Source organism: Urocitellus parryii, chromosome 9 (genome assembly GCF_045843805.1).
Source record: "Urocitellus parryii isolate mUroPar1 chromosome 9, mUroPar1.hap1, whole genome shotgun sequence".
In the NCBI taxonomy this organism is placed as follows: Eukaryota; Metazoa; Chordata; class Mammalia; order Rodentia; family Sciuridae; genus Urocitellus; species Urocitellus parryii.
The window spans coordinates 106,812,349-106,833,547 of NC_135539.1; the positions used below are offsets into that span (position 1 = coordinate 106,812,349).

General features: G+C 35.4%; 2 protein-coding genes across 3 annotated transcripts in view; one reads left to right on the forward strand and one right to left on the reverse strand.

Annotated features, from left to right (window-relative positions):
• Dtl (denticleless E3 ubiquitin protein ligase adapter) overlaps positions 1–19,012 on the reverse strand; it is a 41,191-nt gene extending 22,179 nt beyond the window's left edge. The window contains exons 1-10 of one of the 2 annotated variants that reach the window (XM_026387472.2): positions 18,961–19,012; positions 14,364–14,489; positions 13,620–13,718; positions 12,583–12,644; positions 12,377–12,497; positions 6,939–7,004; positions 4,785–4,897; positions 3,511–3,584; positions 2,007–2,110; positions 1,620–1,724 (exon numbers count right to left, since the gene is read on the reverse strand). In XM_026387472.2, coding sequence (XP_026243257.2) covers positions 1,620–1,724; positions 2,007–2,110; positions 3,511–3,584; positions 4,785–4,897; positions 6,939–7,004; positions 12,377–12,497; positions 12,583–12,644; positions 13,620–13,718; positions 14,364–14,489; positions 18,961–19,012 — 922 coding nt within the window. The remainder of the gene's footprint in view (positions 1–1,619; positions 1,725–2,006; positions 2,111–3,510; positions 3,585–4,784; positions 4,898–6,938; positions 7,005–12,376; positions 12,498–12,582; positions 12,645–13,619; positions 13,719–14,363; positions 14,490–18,960) is intronic. The other variant, XM_026387473.2, reaches the window with a different exon arrangement.
• A 366-nt stretch (positions 19,013–19,378) lies between these two features.
• Positions 19,379–21,199, forward strand: part of Ints7 (integrator complex subunit 7) — a 77,539-nt gene continuing 75,718 nt past the window's right edge. The window contains exon 1 of the mRNA XM_026387510.2: positions 19,379–19,560. Within this exon, the coding sequence (XP_026243295.1) occupies positions 19,467–19,560 (94 nt within the window). The 5' untranslated portion in view covers positions 19,379–19,466. The remainder of the gene's footprint in view (positions 19,561–21,199) is intronic.

A 21,199-nucleotide genomic window follows, 5' to 3' on the forward strand; every position in this document is an offset into this window, starting at 1 on the left:
CACCAAGAACTACAAGAATCTCATTTATTAGAGAATTTTAGGAAGTATTTAGGCAGGAAAAAAAATCAGGAAAACTGTGCCTGGCAAACTGTAGACTAAATTTTCCATTAAACCCATAAGTACTTATTGCCCTCTACTGGTCTAAGAAAAGCTGATATGAAGTACAATGTAAATATTTCAATCTTGCTAATAAAGATCCTTTAAAACCTATATTAGCCTTAATTAACTCAATTTAGTCTTTCTTTGATGATTTGGGGTCCTAACATGATTTACAGTCATCCTTATGAACATCAGTTAATACATATAATACTGTAATATTAAGTTCGGTACCTTTAGTATAAAGTTTTGAAAAGGCAAATAATTACCAGATGTTACACGTGTGTGCATGCACACATGCTTGCACACACATGCATACAGAGCCATCATTCAATTTCTAAGGAACAAATCAATCTAGCTTCTACCTACCTATCTTTGAGAACAAATAAAATTATTTTAGGAGCACAGAAAAAGGTCACAAAATTATTAGGAAAGTATTTGATGGCAGAGGGACAAAACGAACTCAAGGTCCTTTTATTGTCACACTATGGGAAAAATTATATAAAAGATCTCTTATATATATGATAATATAATCAGAACAATGTTTTATCTTTAGACAAAAGATTTTTTAAAACCTATTTTATATGACTAATTAAAAATCCCCAAAATGATGCTGCCACAGATATCATAGTCCTAACAAGACCACTTAGGGAAATCTTTTGAAACTTATCTATCTAAGATAATAGCTAAAATGACCTAAGTTCTACACTATTTTAAGATTTCTTGTTTATCAGCACATCTTACTTTAGTAGCTCTCTGGGTGGGTTATAAAATTCAAAGTGTTTTGACAGAACTAGACCTGAGGAAGAATCAGGCTACTAATATATAACTTGTTTGTGTAATTGATAATGTTCTTAGATATAAAATAACTAAACCTTTTTAAAGCATACTTGAAAACCTTGGTTTCTTTTTAAAATGCCATTTATTAGTTTTATGTATCAGACTCTATTTTTATACTCTTGAACAGAAAAAGGTGAGGTTGGGAGAAAAAAATCTCAAGAGATAGAATGGCTTCTGTCAAACATTAAGTGGAAGGCTGGGCGGGGGTGGAACTATATGGGCAATCTGAAAAATTCAGTTAATTTTTTTTCTTTTTGTGGTGTTGGGTGTTGTAGTCTAGGCCTTGAGCATGCTAGGGAAGTGCTCTACCTTTGAGTTACATCACCAGCTGCAGCCCTCTAATTTTAACTAACAAGCCCAAAAAGAGGATAAAGTTGAGCAGAACAGTTTTCTTCACCCTGTAAGATCATTAAATAAAAAATTAAGTTAATTCTAAATATAGGCCAAGGGGTCTGATTTCTGGAGACTACTACAATACAATAAGTCATAATACAGAAAAGAATTCTGCTAACATGTGAAATGACCACAAGGAAAGCATCCTATGAAAATTATCACTGCAATTAATTAAAAATACTAAAGTCCTTATATGGCTTAATAAGTTTTGTTTTTAAAAAAATAAATTATCAACAAAAAAGTCCATGGTTAATTTCCTGGCAAGCGAGTTAGTATGACTTATATCTTACCCGGAGAAGTCTTTAATCCAGTCATATTGAACATGTAGACATTGTCATCTGTGCAATTAGCAAATAAAGTAGAGCCAGTTGAATCCAAAATCAGACTTGAGTATCCTGAGAAAAATAAAGTTTAGTCAGCATGTCATGATGATGGTAACAGACCTGAAGCCAGAATGTGAACACAAAAATAGATCATTGCAAATGATATCATCAGGTGGGGATATTCGAATTTTTGCCCCCAAACATGCAAATAAAAAGTACCCTTCTGAGTTTTTATCTTTTAAACATCAAAAATGCCCTCATATTAGTTTCTTAAGTCTATGTTGCTGAAAACTAGCCTAATACATATATTTTTTTAATTTAAATTTTCCCAAAAAAGTTTATACAAAGGCTTACCTAGTTTTCGAGTGCTGCTACCTGGGTACAAGAAAGACTTGGATGCTATGGGCTCTTGTCGATAGGCAGTATAATTTTTGCGTAAATCCCATACTTTAATTATCCTAAAAATCAAGACAAATTTATTTTATAGATCTCCCTACCCAAAGAACTTCACTAACATTGAATGTGAAATGACTTTTAATCTAACTCCTCTGGCACATTTACCAGGTATAGTGAGGACATCTCATTGGGAAACAAATTAAACTATTCATACCATTGTGTCCAAGGTCAGGCTTGCCATTCTGACAAGACAGGAAACAGATGTAATATGACCCAGCAATGGGTTACTGGAGTTTACTCCAAGGGAGCGGAAAAGGAAGATGAAAGTTGGATGCTGATAGTCACTGTTCTATTGTTTTAAGAACAAAACACTTCCTAAGCCTCTGCATATATCCTCTGATATCATAAGTAGCAAGCTCTGTTCCTATGGTTATATCTCTATACATAACTCCTTAAGCTATGTAAGCAAACTTTCCTGTGAAACACAGAAAAAAATATTTGCTCATCTGTTGGAATAATTGTCTTAATCCTCTACTTCTAGTTTGTAAGCAACTGTGAAAACACAGGCAGTATTCTTGGAAATACAGAGTACACTTTCCTAGCCATTCACAAATATAACTAATAACTTAAGAGGATCCTTCATTCTTGCCTGAAAGTTTGGTTCATGAAAGTTTTAGTGTCCTGAAGAGACAATGGAAATCCTAGTTTAGTAACCTGTTACTTTTTGTTTTTTAAATTTGTGATTTGTACTTTTGTTTATTTTTTTTTTAATGTGGTGCTGGGGAATGAACCCAGTGCCTCATGCATGCTCTACCACTGAGCCACAACCCCAGCCCAGTAAGCTGTTACTTTTTAAAATTAAAATTTATGAAAACAGTCATGTATTTGGAGATTCAATGGATAAGTATGCCTTAAAAAGAAAGAGTCCCTATACATGAAAAACTTATATAATACAACCAATGTACAAGCATCACAGGTGTATTTGGAGGTCAAAATTTAGCCAATCATGAATAGCAGGTATGTGAAAGTATTTAAATCTTAAGTCTAGTTAAATTATACCCAGAAACACCAATTATATGCCCAACAGCAGATTTGTTCTTTTAAAGATATTCTTAAAGATACCCCAAAATAATAAAAAATTTACTCCTCAAAATAAGAGCTTGTGACTAAATTTTACTGCCATAAGGCAAGCTACCCATCTAGTTTCTTCTCTATTAATAGCAGCAGCAGCTCCTATATGCTAGACAACATGCTAAGTGTGACACTTGTACTAGCTCATTTAATTTTTGAGCAAGAGTTCTAGCTTATTATTTTCCTGTATAAATTTCTCTTCTCAGCTGGGGTACTTGATACGTCAAAAGTTAAAAGCATACATGTTCAATTATAATGGGACTACATGATTTCTCCCTCATGGCTCATGAAAGACACCTCATTAAAAGAATAAAGAAATAAATTCTCTTACCCATCCACAGCTCCTGCTGAGACCAATGTATTCTCATCTTGAAACAGGACTACAGTAACACTCTGCTGGAAATCCTAATAGTACCAGAAAGAAAAAGAAAAGAAAGAAATTCTATCTTAAGTATCAAAAACTTCACCATCAAGAGAACAAGGTGCTTAAAAATGGCCTTTCCCCCAAACTCTAAATGAGATTAAATCTTCTCTTTCCAATAATCCTAGATACACAGTAAATCCTAGCAAGAAAATGACCTGAACATCATTAAGTTACAGCATATACCAGTAAAACTTGAACTTGTATTCAAGAAACAAACTGGTGACAAGAAGATCTTACTTGTCTGACACTATAGAGTCTACTTAGAATCAGCCCTACTAATAAGCTATCTACCTCTAGCAAACTCATTTAACTTTCTTGTCTGTTTCATCTATAAAGTGTTGATATCTACCCAGATTATCACATAGGAGTATCTAAAGAATTTTGGATGAATATTAAAGGGAGTTAGTTGAGTTTTACCTCCTAATTACTGTTAGCTAATAAGGTCTCTTAGCTTAGAATTAGACTCCATGCCTGAAAGGTTACACATTATAATCTCATCTGGATTCTACAGACCACTGTCTGCTTCCATTCATCCATGTATCCTTTATGTTGTGGCACTTTGAACTATAAATCCGGAAGATTAAAAAAATCACAGTAAACTGAGATCAAAAGCAATTATTTTCAGGAAAAAAAAATTCTGGCCTAATTTTAGCTTTTGGCTATTATAGTAGTACTTCTTCTACCAAAGTGTTTTGCAATATATATAATACTTTCCTAAATGTTTAAAAAATACACAGGTTGGGTGTGGTGGTATGCACCTGTAATCCCAGCTACTTGAGAGGTTGAGGCAGGAGGATTACAAGCTCAAGACTAGCCTGGGAAACTTATGCAAGATGCTATCACAAAATATAAAGGCTCAGGATGTAGGTCAGGGGCAAAGCACTTGCCTAGCACATGTGAAGCCCTTGGTTCAATCTCCAGTACTGCCAAATAAATAAATAAATAAATAAACAAGCCATCTTTTCCATAGTTTATATTATAAAAAAATGGGGATTCTCTCCCCATAGAAAACCAAATCTGTCCACTGTAGTTTGAGAGCCACTATTTATTCAGGAATAAGTCTCTTATATCAAAAGAAAATAGCTCCCAATTTTATCCCCAAGAAATTTCCTACAATGAAATTCCATTAAGAATTTCTGCTATTAAGATCTACATTCATGTAGATACCTATAAAATCTTACCACAGAAGGGGCAAGTCCTTTTGAATTCTGTTTCTTCTTGGGTTTTGACGGGGTTTGCTTGTCTGAGGTATTGTGAGCTCCACTGATTTGATTCACTTGCCTATAGAACCCATCTGAAAGATATTCCAAGGAAATTGATTTGTTTTTTTTCTGATCTCATGTTGTACATAACATTTGTACAAAAGATCTCAAAAATTAAGTAATTTCTGACCAGATTAGTAAAATGAGAAACCAGTAGAACCATCTGTACCATATCTCCTGTGCTGAGATTATAATGTATAATAAAGAAGAAAAGATATATTTATGGTAGCTCTTTTTCTTTCTAGCTAGGCAAGTGCTCTTTCACTAAGTCAAATCCCCAGCCCCTCATAATGTCCAAAATTTGGAAGCAACCAAGATATCCAATAGCAGGTGAATGGATACACTGTGGTACACTCAGAAAACAACACTAAATAAAGACATGGAAGAAACTTTAAGGTTACATACTATATGACATACTGAAAAAGGCAATACCATGGATATTTAAAAAAAAAAAAAAATCTAGGGTTGCCAAAGCTTTGTGAGGAGATAGGAATGACAGCAGAATAGAATAAGTATACCATTCAAGTATAAGATGTTGACAATGAGGGAGAGGAGGTATGTATGTGTATGTGTGAGATAATATATGGAAATTGCTTAGTTTTGCTGTGAAACTAAAATTGCTCTACAAAATAGTCCATTAAATTTTTAAAAGATCAACAAATGTATTAAAAATAAATAGGGAGATGATGTGCACTTTTTGCTTAATGCATTATGGGGTAATACAAACTTCTATTTAATTTAATCTGACTCTTCAAAACAACAACAAAAAAAGGAAGTTTAAATTAAAGGTAACATTCACCAGTGAGCCTATGTATTAACAATTTAAATTCTATCAGTAACTTAGGTAAATGGCCTTACAATTCAGAAGACAATATGAGGTAAATGTTTGAGTACAATAGCCCCTGCAACAATCTCTAGGATCCTGACAAATAAATGGTGAGTAGAAATGGGGGGCTGTGAGCACATGTGCCCCCTGGTGGTAATCAGATGAAATCCTGAACACTTTCATTCAATATAATTCAGTATGTGATCATCCCTCCTCTGTCAAACTTAAAATGTACATTTTGGGAGCAAATTTTTGCCACACATACGTCAGATAAAGCACTAATCTCCAGGATATATAAAGAACTAAAAAAAACTTAGCACCAAAAAAACAAACAACCCAATCAATAAATGGGTTAAGGAGCTGAACAGATACTTCTCAGAAGATATACACTCAATCAACAAATATATGAAAAAATGTTCAACATCTCTAGTAATTAGAGAAATGCAAATCAAAACTATTCTTAGATTTCATCTCACTCTAGTCAGAATGGCAGCTATCAAGAATATAGACAACAATAAATGTTGGAGAGGATGTGGGGGAAAAGGCATACTCATACTTTGCTGGTAGGACTGCAAATTGGTGCAACAAATCTGGAAAGCAGTATGGAAATTCCTTAGAAAACTTGGAACAGAACCACCATTTGACCTAACTATCCTACTCCTTGGTCTATACCCAAAGGACTTAAAATCAGCATACTAGTAACAACTAATCAATGTTCATAGCAGCTCAATTCACAATAGCTAATCTGTGGAAGCAACCTAGATACACTTCAATAGATGAATGGATAAAGAAACTGTGGTATATATACACAATTAAATATTATGCCATATTAAAAGAGAATAAAGTTATGGCATCTGCAGGTAAATGGATGGAGTTGGAGAATATCATGCTAAGTAAGCCGATCCCAAAAAGCCAAAGGCAGAGTGTTCTCTCTGGTAAGTGGATGCTGATTCATAACAGGAAGCAGGAAGGCATGGGAAAAATGGAGGAACTTTGGGCAAAGGGGAGGGAGAGTATGGGGGGGAGGTGCATGGGGGCAGGAAAGATGGTGGAATAAGATGGCTATCTTTACCCTAAGTACATGTTTGACTGCACATATGGTGTGACACTACATCATGTACAACCATAGAAATGTAAAGTTGTGCTGCAATTATGTACAATGAATCAAAATACATTTAGCTGTCAAATACACCTAATTAAAATAAATTTTCAAAAAACTAAAAAAATTTAAAATGGAACTATATTACCTTTTTTGTTGCACCTGGTGTCCCAGACCATAATGTTGCCATCTCTTCCTCCTGTGCAGAATACAGCTGTGACATAATAAACATTATACAAGAGGTTAACAGAACCAGCCAATAATATATATTTCAATTTAAATTTTCTAGAATATCTATTTTATGCTAGATACTGAATTTGGTATTGAAAATAAAAATTTTAAACTATACTATCAACAACAAATTGAGAAAACAATTGTAAAAGAAAGGGATTACAAAAAGCTTACGTTGAAAAAACAACTTTATAGAATAATCCCTCTGTGCAAATTTTCCCAAAACCATATAAAATACCTTATAAAATTATAGCAAAATAGACTTAGGGGCTGGGATTGTGGCTCAGTGGTAGAGTGCTTGCCTAGCACGTGTTAAGGCACTGGGTGAGATCCCCAGCACCACATAAAAATAAACAAATAAAATATAGGTATTGTACAACTAAAACAATATTTAAAAAAAAAACCCTGAGATCTGTATAAAATGTATAAAGGGGGTTGCCTCTGGAAATGGAATGAGGGCAGTGAACTGAAGAAGGGAATACTAGAGAACTTTGATTTATATGTAGTGTTTTATTCTTTAAAACTAAGTGAGAGACAGGCATGGTGGCACATGCCTGTAATGCCAAAATTTAGCAAGGTCCTGAGTAACTCAGGGAGACCCTATCTCAAAATAAAAAATAAAAGGGACTGGGAATGTGTTTCAGTGGTTAAGTGACCCTTGGTTCAATCCCTGGCACCAGGAAAATAAAGAGGTAATATGAAGTAAGAGAAACTCTGCTTTCTGTATGAAAGAATGAGCACTTAAGAAATTGTACCTGCATTAGCTGTAAACTGGACAAAATAAAAAACAAAACAACAAAGAAAGCTACCTGAGGGGGTCTGTGGAAACAGAACAAAAACATAAAATTTCAGAGGGGAGTCAACAAATGAAGAACATGATTAGTAGGGGCAATCACTGTTTGTAATTTTACCTTGAGGGCAGCCACAGTGGCAGTATTAATACCAGACAGCTAATGCCAATAGAAAAACCTGCCATGTCTCATGCTAGGAGAGAGAGGAAAAGGAGATGGGGTGCAACAAGAGTTATTTGAGAGTAAAGGGGAGAGAAAAGAAACCCTTAATTTTGTGTTTAAACTCAGTTTTAAGTTTCTGGGTGACCACTGAACCATATGTGCAAGAGAAAACTGAAAGCAGTTTGCAACTGGGGTTTTATAATAAAGAACTGATCATCTCATTCACAATATCTGCACAAAGAGTCAGGAAAATGAGTTATTGTAAAAAGGAAAAGAAATCAATGAAAGACAACCCAGACATTGACTTATTAGATAAGATTATAATACAGATATAAATGTTAAGTAGAGAAATATACTCTTGTAATTAATAAAAAAAAAGATAGATCTCAGCAGAAAAACAGGACTTATAAAAAACAATTTTGAGAACTAAAAAAATAATTTAAACATTAAAAATTCACTGGTTACACTTAAGAATGAGAAAATCATTCAACTTAAGGAGAGCTTGATCAATACAAATCAGTCAATTTGAATTATAGCAAATATGACTGAACATCATGCTTAAGTGGAAGAAGCTATTACCTGAAGTGATTTACTGCACAACCCTGTGAATAAACTAAGTCACTGAAATATATACTTTGAGCAAATCTTATGATACCTGCTTTGGTTTGAGTATGGCTTGTCCCTTCCGAAATCCATGTTGAAATCTGATGACATTTTGGCAGTGTTAGGAGGTGGAGTCTTGAAGACATGTTTGGGTCATGAGAGTTATACCTTCATGAATGGGTTAATACATTCATGGATTAGTGGGTTATCTTAAGAAGGACTGAAGGCCCTCACCAGGTGCTGAAGTCATTCTCTTAGACTTTGTAGCCTCTAGATCGGTGAGCTATATAAACCTCTATTCTTTATGAAATATCCATTCTCATGTGTTTTGTTACAGTAATAGAAAACAGACTAAATAGTATGTTAGTTTTTTTCAAATTTAAGAAAAGTGGGAGAAAGAAGAACAGTTATCAAGGATCCATAGGACAATTCCAAAAGGATAAATACATGAATGTGTAAATAGAGCCTCTTTGTGAAACAAATTTACAAGTCCAAAAAACTGAGGAAGCTCCAAACAGTGTTTGAAGGGAACCATGACTAGATTCATCACAGTCAAACCCTTAAACACCAAAGACAGAAATCCTGAAAGCAGCCAAGTAAAACAACACAATGTAGGAAATGATTTGAGTGACCACAGAGTTCTCAATGGAAACCATAGAGAATGTGGAAAAACAACTTCAAGTAATGAAAGAAAAAAAGCTGTTAACCCAGAATTTTATATCCAACAAAAATATCCTTCAAGAATGAGTTTTTAAATTCGTTCTTTTTTAGATATACATGACAGAACATATTTTGACATGTTTTTACAAACATGGAGTATATCTTATTCTAACTGGTATCCCAGTTTTGTAGATGTACACTGTGGTATATTCATACATGTACATAGGAAAGTTGTGTCAGATTCATTCAACTGTCTTTCCTATTCCTATTCTCACTGCCTTGCCTCCATTCCCCTTTGTCCAATCCACAGAACTTTTATTCTTCCTCTTCTCCCCTAGATTTTTCAGATATAGGAAAATAAAGGTAATTTATTACCACCAGACATGCACTAAAAGAAATTATCTGTTATCATTTCTATTTCATGCCAAATAGAAATGATAACAGAGTATGAAGATAGCATTACCAAGGGGGAAATCCTGAGTTTTAGACAGTTTGAATTTCAAGTGCTTGCCGAGAGGTTAAGCCTAGAAATATAGATCTGGGTCAATTAGTACAGTGGCAAAAAAAACAAAGAAAAATTGGAATTAATGAACCAGGCACACTGGCACACACCTATAATCCCACAAACTTGAAAAACTGAGGCAAGAGGATCATAAGTTCAAGGAAAGCCTCAGCAACTTAGCAAGACCCTGCCTCAAAATAAAAAATAAAAAGGGCTGGGGATGCGGCTCAGTGGTAAATCGCCTCTAGTTTCAATCCCCAGTAACAAAAACGAGAAAAAAAAAAAAAAAAAAGGAATCAATGGAAGTGTCCAGGAAAAAGGTATAAACTAAAAGGAAAAGAAGGCCAAACACCATATCCTGAGCCATGCCAACACTTCAAGACAGGTAAAAAAAAAGTGTAGTACACAAAAGCAAAAATGAAGGAATCAACAAAAAGACAGGAGAACTAGAAGAGAATGAATGCTATCATAGATTCTGAAGAAGAAAATTATTTTAAAAAAATTTTAGAAAAGGGCTGAAATGTTTCATGGCTTCTGATATAATTGGAAAAATGATTTCAGGAAGAGAGTTAGATGTGGAAAACAGATTGTACCAAATTAAGACGAAGAAATTTGTCTGTCTAGTTTTTGTTTACTCTTAAGAAACTTAAGGGAGATGGATAACAGCTAAAAGAGAACACAGGGTTAAGATGTTTTGGGGTATAGATCATAGACATGTTTGAGTCTTTCCTGAGGAGAAACAGACAAAAGGGGGAGAACTTGAAGATACAAGAGCCATGGGGACAAAAGTGAGAGCATAAGATCTTGTGGGAGATCAAAAATGTTTCTCAACCTTAGGTGTATACCCGGCCCACCTCCCAGAGTCCTATTAAAATGATTTTTTAAAAAACCTCTGTAAGTAACATATGCAAGGTTAAAAACCAGTGGCCTAGGAGGAAGGATTGGTCTTAAACTGGAGAAAAAAGGTACAAATAAAGCTAAGTTTGTAGAAAAGGAAACAGAAATGAGTTTTAAACTAATTTTAATTTTCTGGTAGAACTTCTAATACCCTCCCCTTTTGGTCACACAAAAAATTTACCTGTAAGTCTACTTTTCTGCCTTTTACATGGCAAAATATTTGGGGAAGGCAAATTCCATTAGTATGATTATACCTAATTAGGATTTGTATCTTACCCATAAAGGGATGAAAAAATTTTATCAATGGTCATTTCTATCATGCTACCCACTAAAAATAAGCAAACAAATAAAACAAAACTTCTACAAAAACAACAAAAAGCTAAGCATTTTTATGTATGAATTATTTTTGTGAGTTAAATAGAATTAGGCATTAATTTTACTAAGTTAGGAAATTAATGCACAGGGAAATTAAAATAACTTTGCTGAAGAATTTTGAAATCAGATCTAGAATAAAACATAATATATGTTTACAAAAGTGTGGCCTGTAGAAAGGAACATGGCTGAAAGAGTGAGTGAGGCTTCAAAATATTATTTCACCAACCAAACCATGGGGCCTTGGGGGCAGTTTCCAGCTAGACTTATTCATACTAGAGCACCTATGGACTACTGGAAACATGATAAAAGCCACTTGCTCCAGTGTCTTAACTCAGTGCTTTTTCTACTAGACCATATTGGCATAGATTTATTCACATGCAGAGTTTTACTGAAAAATATAGTGTTCCCTTTTTCATTCCCCTTTATTTAGGTAAATTTTCATGATCTTAAAACATTTTTAGAAACTTAAAGCAAACTCTGACACAGGAGTGCTATAAATTAGAATACAGGTCAATTTAACTTTATGTGATTAAGTTGTATTAACAAACCCATGCCATATATTTCCCTTTTAGAGTTCTAGTCTAAACCAGCTCTACAACTCAGTTAATATCCCTGAGTATTCAGGTAAATAAATTAAAATATTCCTTTTTAAAATAGTGTATTTTTTAATGTTAAAGGACTATGATGTTTGTCTATAATTCTTGAGAAAGTTAAATTAACGCAGATACTTCTTTGAGGTAAATGTTTATTGGCCTGTTTGTAAAACATGTTAGTGAGGAACAAATTAAGAGAAAAAAAAAAAAAAAACCCTAGGGGGAAAAATGTATTCAGATACCCCTGCTAAGTTTTTCCTCAGTTGCTATAGTACTGTCCTACATATATTATATCACTCTTGTGAGATAAATAGAGGATCAATTGTGTGTAAATACTAGTTGAAAACATACTAGGAAATTGGGTCATTTAAACTAGTTGCATGGTAAATTTTTAGGTAGACAATCATGTCCAGTTTGTCAGAATTTTCACCCCATCTTCATACTTCATTTAAATTTTACAAGTAGAATTAATGAGCACCCAGTACCAAGTTTTGACACCAATGGACAAAGTTAAGCAGAGGTTTTTTTTTGACTGTACATAAATTGTTACCTTATCTGTAAATTGAATTTCAAGGACAAATTGGTGATAACAACCATAAGAATGGGCCTAGAACCAGCTTACTTTCATTAAGGTTTTCAGTCATATATTAGAATAAAAATTACCTATGTTGGTAAAGTAACAACTTTTATAAGGGCAAAATAGAAACCTTACAACTTCTTATTTCCCCATCACAAAGAAGGTTAAGGAGACAAAAGAATAAGTAAAATCTACCTTTCTCAAACTTGGAAAAGGCAACTGACTTGAGGCTGCATTGATGACCTTTGCATGTTCCAAGCAGCTCACCAGCTTTAACGTCCCAAAATTTGGCTGTTTGATCACCTGCTGCTGTAACCTTTCAAAAATTCACAGCACAATTTAACAAGGCAAACTTGACCAGAATTTCAAGGACAGATCCCAATAAAATCAAAGTCACTTACAAGCTTAAATTCACCAGGAACCCAGGCAAGATCAAAGACAGCATTCCAGTGAGCCATCCATTCTAAGTAAAGAAAATGGTAAATATGAAATGTGTAGCCTGTGTTCTATGGTAGCCATATCAATAGTATTTTAAATATCTTAAAAACTACAGTGAAAAGATCAATCAGTACCCTATGGACCATGGGCCAAAGAAAACTTGTGGACTCAACATTTCACATTTCCTTCATTACCACACATCAGAACTACAATCTGATGTCCAATTCCTTTCAAATGAGTTGATTAGAAATAGTCTCTAAAATGGAACCTTTCTGAAACATTTTCCAGGTCAAAAATCTTCATTCACAATGCTCTCTGAAAAAGTTTAGTTTGACATTCAAGGTCTTGCATACTTTGGCCTCTATCTGTTGGAAAGTTTCTCTTACTGTTCTCCAAACCAAACTGGACCACCCACTATTTTCTTATTAGATCCTGGTCTTTCCCAACTCGAAGACTTTGCAAATGCTTTTTCTCCACCTGAAGTGCCCTCTTCCATTTCCACTGGTCTAAATATCACAGTTCAACCCAAATGCCCCATCCTTCATGAAAAATTTTCCTAGCCTGCTTTTGTATTTCTATTATTCATAGTCTTTGTTTTATTTTAGTTATTTCAACACCAGACTTTCTGATTCCAGAGTATGAGCTTCTTATAGTTAGTAGAACTTTGCTTTATATATGGGAAATATTCAATATTTAAAGCATTGTTGAACCACATTAAGTGTAAAATAATTAAACTTAAAAAAAACTGTTTTTGACTTTAAGATATATTTTTTTCTGAACTTTTGTAAAGGTCTTGCCATAGTTAACTGTTGTTGTGAGTGATAGTCTATTGTTACTTTTATCCTGGTCCATAAGCAGACATAATGAGAAATGAATATAACTGGGAATATAGTCCAATAGTAATTTACTTGAACCTTTATGAATTAGTCCAATAGCAATTTACTTGAAGCTTTATGAATTAAAAATAATGCTAAAACAAAAATTATAGACTGAGGCTTACCTTTGAAGCACTTCTTTTTACTAGTTTGTGATTCCGTGTCATATAATCTAACGAAGCCTTCCTCATTGGCAACTGCTAATATATGCTCCATGTTGGGAGCTAAATAAGAAATAGAGTGCATAAAGATTAACACAAAAAACAAGTGTGTATAAAGGTATTAAATGCCTCAGACCATCAAAACTACCTTTAGATAGTCTCTTACTTAAGAGAAGGGCTAAATCAAGAGAGGTAATAAACAAGACTAGTACTGACCAAAGTCAAATAAAGGCAATAAAATGATATACACCACCAGCAGACTGAGTCTATTAGTTTTAAATTTCCTTTTCACAACCTTTCACCTCTACTTACACTGAGAGTGGGAACAAGTAATCCTATTTCTTTCACATATTCTCCAGTGAATCACAGAAAGATACATATTCAGCTGATTAGGAGGCATCTACTGGGTAAAACTACTTTCATGGTTGCTGAACCTTTGCAATTCTTAAAAGTCCTATGCTTTAGAAGAAATATATAATTATTCTAATTACATATAAGAGATTTATCATAAATAAGAATTTAAGTAATTATGCTAATTATGCATTTTTTCATAAATCAGAAGAGGATAGTTATTGGAAAATTATAACATCTACCTAATTTACTTTTCTTTGAAGGAAACTTGACCAGAATATATTACAATGTATTTTCCCTCTAGGCAGGAAATATATTATTTCTGTCCAAGCTTAGCCTAGACAGTAATTCTCTTACCAGAAGAGAAGGTGCATCCAAAAGGAGGAACTGGGACCCCTGTTTCTCCATAAGAAGTGTGTTCATCATGACAGCTGCATTGATAACCAGTTAGAAGGGACTGTAAAGGGTAGTGTGAAGACCAGCCTAAAATAAGAAAATTCCTTATAGAACTTCAATAACATCACATTTTACACTTTCAACAAATGCAGAGGTAAATGTTATTCTTAAAGAGCCTTATATATTTAACATATCTCCATTCACTACGTTTGGTCCCCTAGAATACTTAGTTTTAAGATATCCTCAGAAGTCAAAGTGCACTCCCAATTTCTGGTGAGGTATAGCTTTGGGCTTATCAACTTTAATGGTACATTAAGATTAGAAGGAACAACTGCCCTTTGTACATTAAAAAGTTCTTGTACCCTTTCCCAACAGAGACAACCATAAAAGCATTACCATTAAAACAGCTAATTCCCTTCCACAAAAATTTTACTGTTTTTGAAGCCTTCAAATCAACATTACTATAAACTCTCAAGTTACCTAGTAACCAACACATATCTATATATCTACAGATACATGTGTTCAAAAAGTTAAATGAAATAATGTGTTGGTGTGCCTATTATAGTCAGTAACATATTCACTAAGTAATTTTACTTCCTTTTTCCTTATAGTGCTTGAAATTCTAGGATTCTAAAATATTAACAGCAATAAGTCATAATATCTTCAAGAATATAACAGTAATTTTAAAGGAAAGCATTATGTATCTACCCTTAGAAGATATTCAATTATCCCTGGCTAGTAGTAGGATTAGAAAAGCCTTTAGAGAAGATCTTGAAAGATGAGTAAATTTTTATTATATTTAGAACAAAGAGAGCAAGAAATTCAGGGTAGAGGGAAAGTTATTCTGCTGGGTCAGAGATCTAATATACACCATAATCCTAAATAGTAATAAGCTATCTTGTTGTTTTTATAATATTAACATGTATGTCAATATGTGTTTTTAAATACATACAGGTTGAGTATCCCTTTTTTAAAACGCTTGGGACCAAGAATGTTTCAGATTTCAGAGATTTTTCAGATTTGGGGATATTTGAATAGATTTTGCCAGTTGGGCTCTCCTTATCTGAAAATCAGAAACCTGACACTACTTGAGGATCATATTTCTATGCAAAAACATTCAAATTTTAGTGCATTTCAGAGTTCAGATTTTTGGATTAAGGATGCTCAACTTGTGAAAGAAACATTCATCCAATAAATAATTAATGAAAATGAATTGTTAATTAAGCATCTGAAGAAACAATGAGTTCACAATTTCTTGAGAGCTGTCTGATTAACTAACAAGTTCACATTTTAGGCTACTTTCAATTCTTACTTTTCATCAAAAGTATTGTTTTAGAAGATATTTTAGCCTGACGGAACTCAGACAAATCTAGATTTTCACAGCAATGTCTGAAACAATTAGTAGAAAGGAGGCAAAGAAATTTAATCCAGATTTAACAATTATTCCTGGGGACATTTCCTTAATATTTCAAAATGAGGTATCACTGTAAATAGGTTGTTAAAGACTACTAAAAGAAGAATACAATAATCATGTATGTTGAGCTCATAAATATCCGACAGAATAAATTTAAAAACAAAAGCCTTTGTTCTTAGAATATATAAATCTAAATGTGATGTAGGACTTAAAAATTGTCTAATAAATGCAATACAAAAATTAAAAAGGGAATCTTGAACAATTAGATAGAACTGAAGATAATACATTTGGAAAATTTTATTTTTTACAAGCATTCATTATAATTCTATTATACAATTAATTTTGACTCATTGCCTTCAACTAATATCCAAATAGATGAATAGTCTAGAGTGACTTGGGGCGGGGCAGGGGTGGGGGGGAGTTCCCATCTACTCCTTTTCTTTAATTCCCTTCAACATACACGTCATTGTTTTTTTTTTTTTTTTTTTTGAGCTACCTTAAATTACTTCTGGATCTTTATTGTGCTATGAATATGAACCTGTAATGCCCCACAACACTCATTTGTAAAACCCTATTATTTCCTCAAAGTACAAATTAGGGCCTTGAGATTACATGCAGATTTCCCAAAGAGTATACAAGGACATGAGAATAATAACTATTTATCAAAATTTGTTATTTACATTGCTTCTATCAATTGCATGCTATCAACTATGATGACAATGCAGTCCAAGAGAAATTTTTAGCAGTTGGAATCCCATGAGCACAGAAAACAGCAATTTAATTACATTTTTTGACACATAAGGAGACCAGTAAAAACTTTTCAAGCATACAATTAAATTATATCAGGATAAATTCTGTGGGAGAAATAAAATGGAAATGAACTCAAGAGGAAAAAGTAACTTTGCAGAATGCCTAAAGTTTGTTCATATTTTTTAAAAATAGATATGATTGTCAAATCACTTTAGTATTTAATTCTATTATACAATTAAGACAGTGATATAACATTTTTACTTTAAGATGTCAATGTTCATATTCTAGCCAGAAATTTTATTCTTTATAAGTGTTTAAACTGATAACAGAAACTTTTAGATACCAATTTTAAAATACCCAGAAGTAGTCATATTTCCATTTTATAAAGATCACTAGTAGCAATGTAAAGAATAAACGAAGAGAAGAAAACTAAGAGGTTTTAGGAGACTTGCTTTATAGTTCAGACAAGGTTACTAAGGTTCAATCAGGAAATGAAATTGTAAAGCAGACCCAGTATATGTTAAAGAGGCAGAAACAGTGGGAATGAAGAGAATATGTTGGATTCAAGATATTTTGAAGGAAAATTTTCAATAGTGAGGGAGATGGGGGTCTTTAAGTGACTCTCAAGTTTCTGGCTAGGAATACTGGTTTAAAATAATGGGGCCACTTCGCAAAACAAAAAATATAGTAGGTTTAGGGAAAAAGTGATCATTTTGGGGGTATTTGAATTTGAGATGTGATCATTTTGGGGGTATTTGAATTTGAGATATCTGCGAGACTGACCAACTTCGTGAAGATGAATCTACATAATTTTTATAGAAATAACTGTACAATATAGGAAATATAAGGTTGTAGGCAGTAGAGGAAGAAGCCCCATTTATGACTATAATCATACATGGAAGTAGAGAGAAGAGAAAAGGGTGGCATGCCAACCCAGAAGGGAAATGGAGACAGTTGTGCAGATTTCAGTGAGTAACATATAATAATAAATGTCAGTGCCTACCGAATAACAATGAATATTTGTGAAGAGGAAAAAAGTAGACAGATTGCAGAATTAGGAGAAAATGTGTCACAAAACAGGCCGAATGGCTTTCCCAGGTTACACAAATAGTATGAAAATAGAACAGAAATCAAAAATCAGGCAGTTTAACTCCAAAGACAGTTAATCAATGTGTTGAGGACCACATGGCACAGAGGACTGCAGAGAACGGAAATTATTTAAGCAAGGTCCTAGAAGAGACAGAAAGAGAAGCATTTCGAGCGGAATTACAAAGATCATCTAAGAGGGAATTACAAAAGGATGGTAAAAAGTTTTAGATTGGAAGGACGAAGTTGAAAGACTGCACAGTCTGTTTCAACATCCTTTTCCTAGACCTAAATCCTTAAGTATAAATGTTCCCTTCCAAGATTCTTTTCTTTTAGCTTTCCACGTGGCTTTAAGGGGGAAGGAGGACCTCAGGATAGACATGATCTTTAAATGAGTGAGATTTCATTTCTGTCCAAAGGTGGTCAGTATAGACACAACACCCTTATGGGAAAGATTCGGGTTGGTGACACTTTTCCAAATCTGGGCTCAAATCTCTTATTGTCTGCGTTCTAACATATTAGCCCAAAGAACTGTGGAAAGTCAAGCTGGATTTCTACCCACTAACACGAGAATGCGTCTAACTTATACCGGGAACGGAGAACCCCCAAAATATGACGATCCCGTGTTTGGATCTTAGCTCTAGCATTGAAAAATATATGGAAGAGCCCCCTTCAATCTATGAACCGAGTTTATCTCTGGGGGACGTGGTGAGGGGGCATCTTTCACGCTACGGTTTAGAACGTTCGTGAACCAGGTAGTAATGGTGGGAGAATGAGAGTTCGCCCCTGCTGGAAGCAGATGTCCTGCCCTCCCTGCCTGACCGAGTTCCCTAACAGCGGATCATGGACGCTGGTGGGGTAACTGCAAATAGTTGGGATCGCTCAGGTTCTACCACAAACAAACGAAAGTGAGGCGACGATCGCCCGGGGTGGCCGAGAGAACGTCCCCCTCCCCCGAAACACACACACACACACACACACACACACACACACACACACACATGCATGCGTTTTCTAGTTAACGCGCGATATTGACGTAAGCAGCGAGGGGCCTCGGAGCCCAGCTAATTCAACGTCCTTCCTCCCTTCGGCCTACGTTACGATCCAAAAAAGCCCGATCCCGATTAAAAGTGTCGAGAGGGAAACAAAGTACAACTTTCTTCGGTATTTCTCCCTCACCTAATTCACTTTGGCCCTGGAGAAGTTGGAGCCTGGGAAACTAAACTGGAGTCGGCCCAGATCGAGGTGGAGTGTTTTGGGGGCGGTGAATCCCGCCAGCAAGGAGCAGCGGTTAAGACCGTTACTCACCATTTCTTAGGACGCCAAGCTGGGGCTGGCGGAGCACCGAATTGAAGAGCATCTGGACCTGAAGAAAGACTCGGCTGAGGAAAAAGCCGTGAAAATGCCCTCGAGTTCACTAGGAGCCGCAGCTTGCGCCCCTCACACCACCGCCCGTTATAGCCTCCAACTCCCGCCACTGTAAGCCCCGGCCGCCAAACTCCGCGCCAAACTGACGTCACGCTCTCTGATTGGCTCCCGCCGCAGCGTCGGGGCGCCTCAGAGTCACTTCCCCCTTCGAATCCCCGCCTCCTTTTCTCCCAGCCGCGGGAACCCAGAGTTCAGGAGCTCCCTGAGCGCCTGCGCGGGGGGCCCGCAGAGGCACCGGCGAACCGCGGGGTGACCAGGGCGCATGCGTAACACGGCTTGACAGAGCGCGGAGGAAAAATCCGCGAGAAGGCGGCGGGAGAAGATGGCGGTGCTGGGGCAGAGTTTGCAATCTTTCTGACTAGGCTAGTCGAGTAACTATTCGGGTCATGGCGTCAAACTCAACTAAGTCTTTTCTGGCAGATGCTGGATATGGCGAACAGGAATTGGATGCTAACTCTGCTCTTATGGAATTGGACAAAGGTATTCGAAAGAGCGGGCTGCTCGGGGGAAGTAGCGCCACCCTGTGGTGGTAGCTTCCGGAGAGGCAGGGAACGCGCATGCGCAGTGGTTTGCTGGGCGGGGCGCGCTAGTGATTTTGCAGGGGCGAGGATTTCTACTGCTTCGGGAGATTGCGGGAAGATTGTGGGACTGGCCTTGCACCATCTAAACAAGTAGGGAACTCTGGTGAACGGCCTTTTTTGACCACTTGAGGGCGCAGTCCCCTGATTTTCCAAACACTGAAAATGACTGGTTTCTAAAAACACTAAATTAAAATTGTGAAATTATTTTTTCGTACGTTTAGTTGAGGCTAGGTCTTCATCGAGAGTGCTGAACAATTTTGCACCGACTTTATAGTGATTTATTTTCTATAAATGTAAGCTTTGGATTACAATACAGGTGACATTAGTGCCAAGACCAATCAAAAAGCTTGGCCCTTGCAGGTTTCATTACAGACAAGTTCCACGAGTTCACTTTCCTTTCAGGGAGGGGCTTAGTGTAGTAAAGGGAGCTTTGGGTTTACTACTGAGCTGAATTCCAGTTCTGCTAATTTTGTGATCAGGGACAAGTCACCCAATTTTACCTAGTCTTCGTTTATCATCAGCAAAGCGGGTGCAGTACTACTGAACTGGCAAGAATGATTAAATGATAAAATGGTATGCAAAAGATGCACTTATTAAATGCTTACAGACATGCCTTCCTTTCTAGATATGGGTATGGAGGCAAGGATGGTAGATATTTATCCCTAAAGAATCAAGCATGAATATGAAACTCTTGTTTCAGTGAAGTACATTTTTATTTACTGGTATACACTTAATTCTTAATTACCTATTGCCAATTTTTAGTGAATTGGACTAGATCTGTTATTAAGTCCACTTATTTTTGTGTTGTGTGGTGCTGGGGCTTGAACCCTGAGCTATATACCCAACTCTATTAAGTTCACTTTGAGCCACATAGTTCTTTGACTTGGGCTTGCCTATTGAATTTTCATGGACTTTTTTGTTTTAACCTGTTAACATTTGTAGAGGATTAGTCTAGGTAGGAGTTTCTCAGACTTTTAAAAAAGCTTTTCACCTCCTTTTGATTACCATAAAAATCTCACAGTATCCCACTGGGATATTCCTTTAGCAATCACAATGTTTTTACTACATCCCCGTCCATCAAAAGATGTTGAGCTTTTCTTTTCTCATCAAACCTATAGGGTTTTTTCCTCCTGAAATATAAAGTTTTACTAAACATGTTTTTAAAATATTAAATCATCTTTTCTTCCCCAAAAGACCTTTTTGTCACTCTGGTCTAGCCAGGATTGTCCATGCTAATTAATAGGAGAGTGGTTGTCAAATAGAAATCAGAATGAAGCACTGAAAAAAAGAGAAATTGAGAATTGTTTAATTCCTATAAGTTTGCAGTTGTAATAATAATAATAAAAGGTCTTAGAACAACTTTTTCTTAAAGAAAAGTCGAAATAGAAATACTTCATATCTGTGAACCAGCCTAGGTGTCTATCAGCGGATGAATGGATAAAGAAAATGTGGTATTTTTATACAATGGAGTTTTATTCATCCATAAAGAAAAATGAAATTATGTCATTTGCAGGCAAATGGATGGAACTTGAGAACAT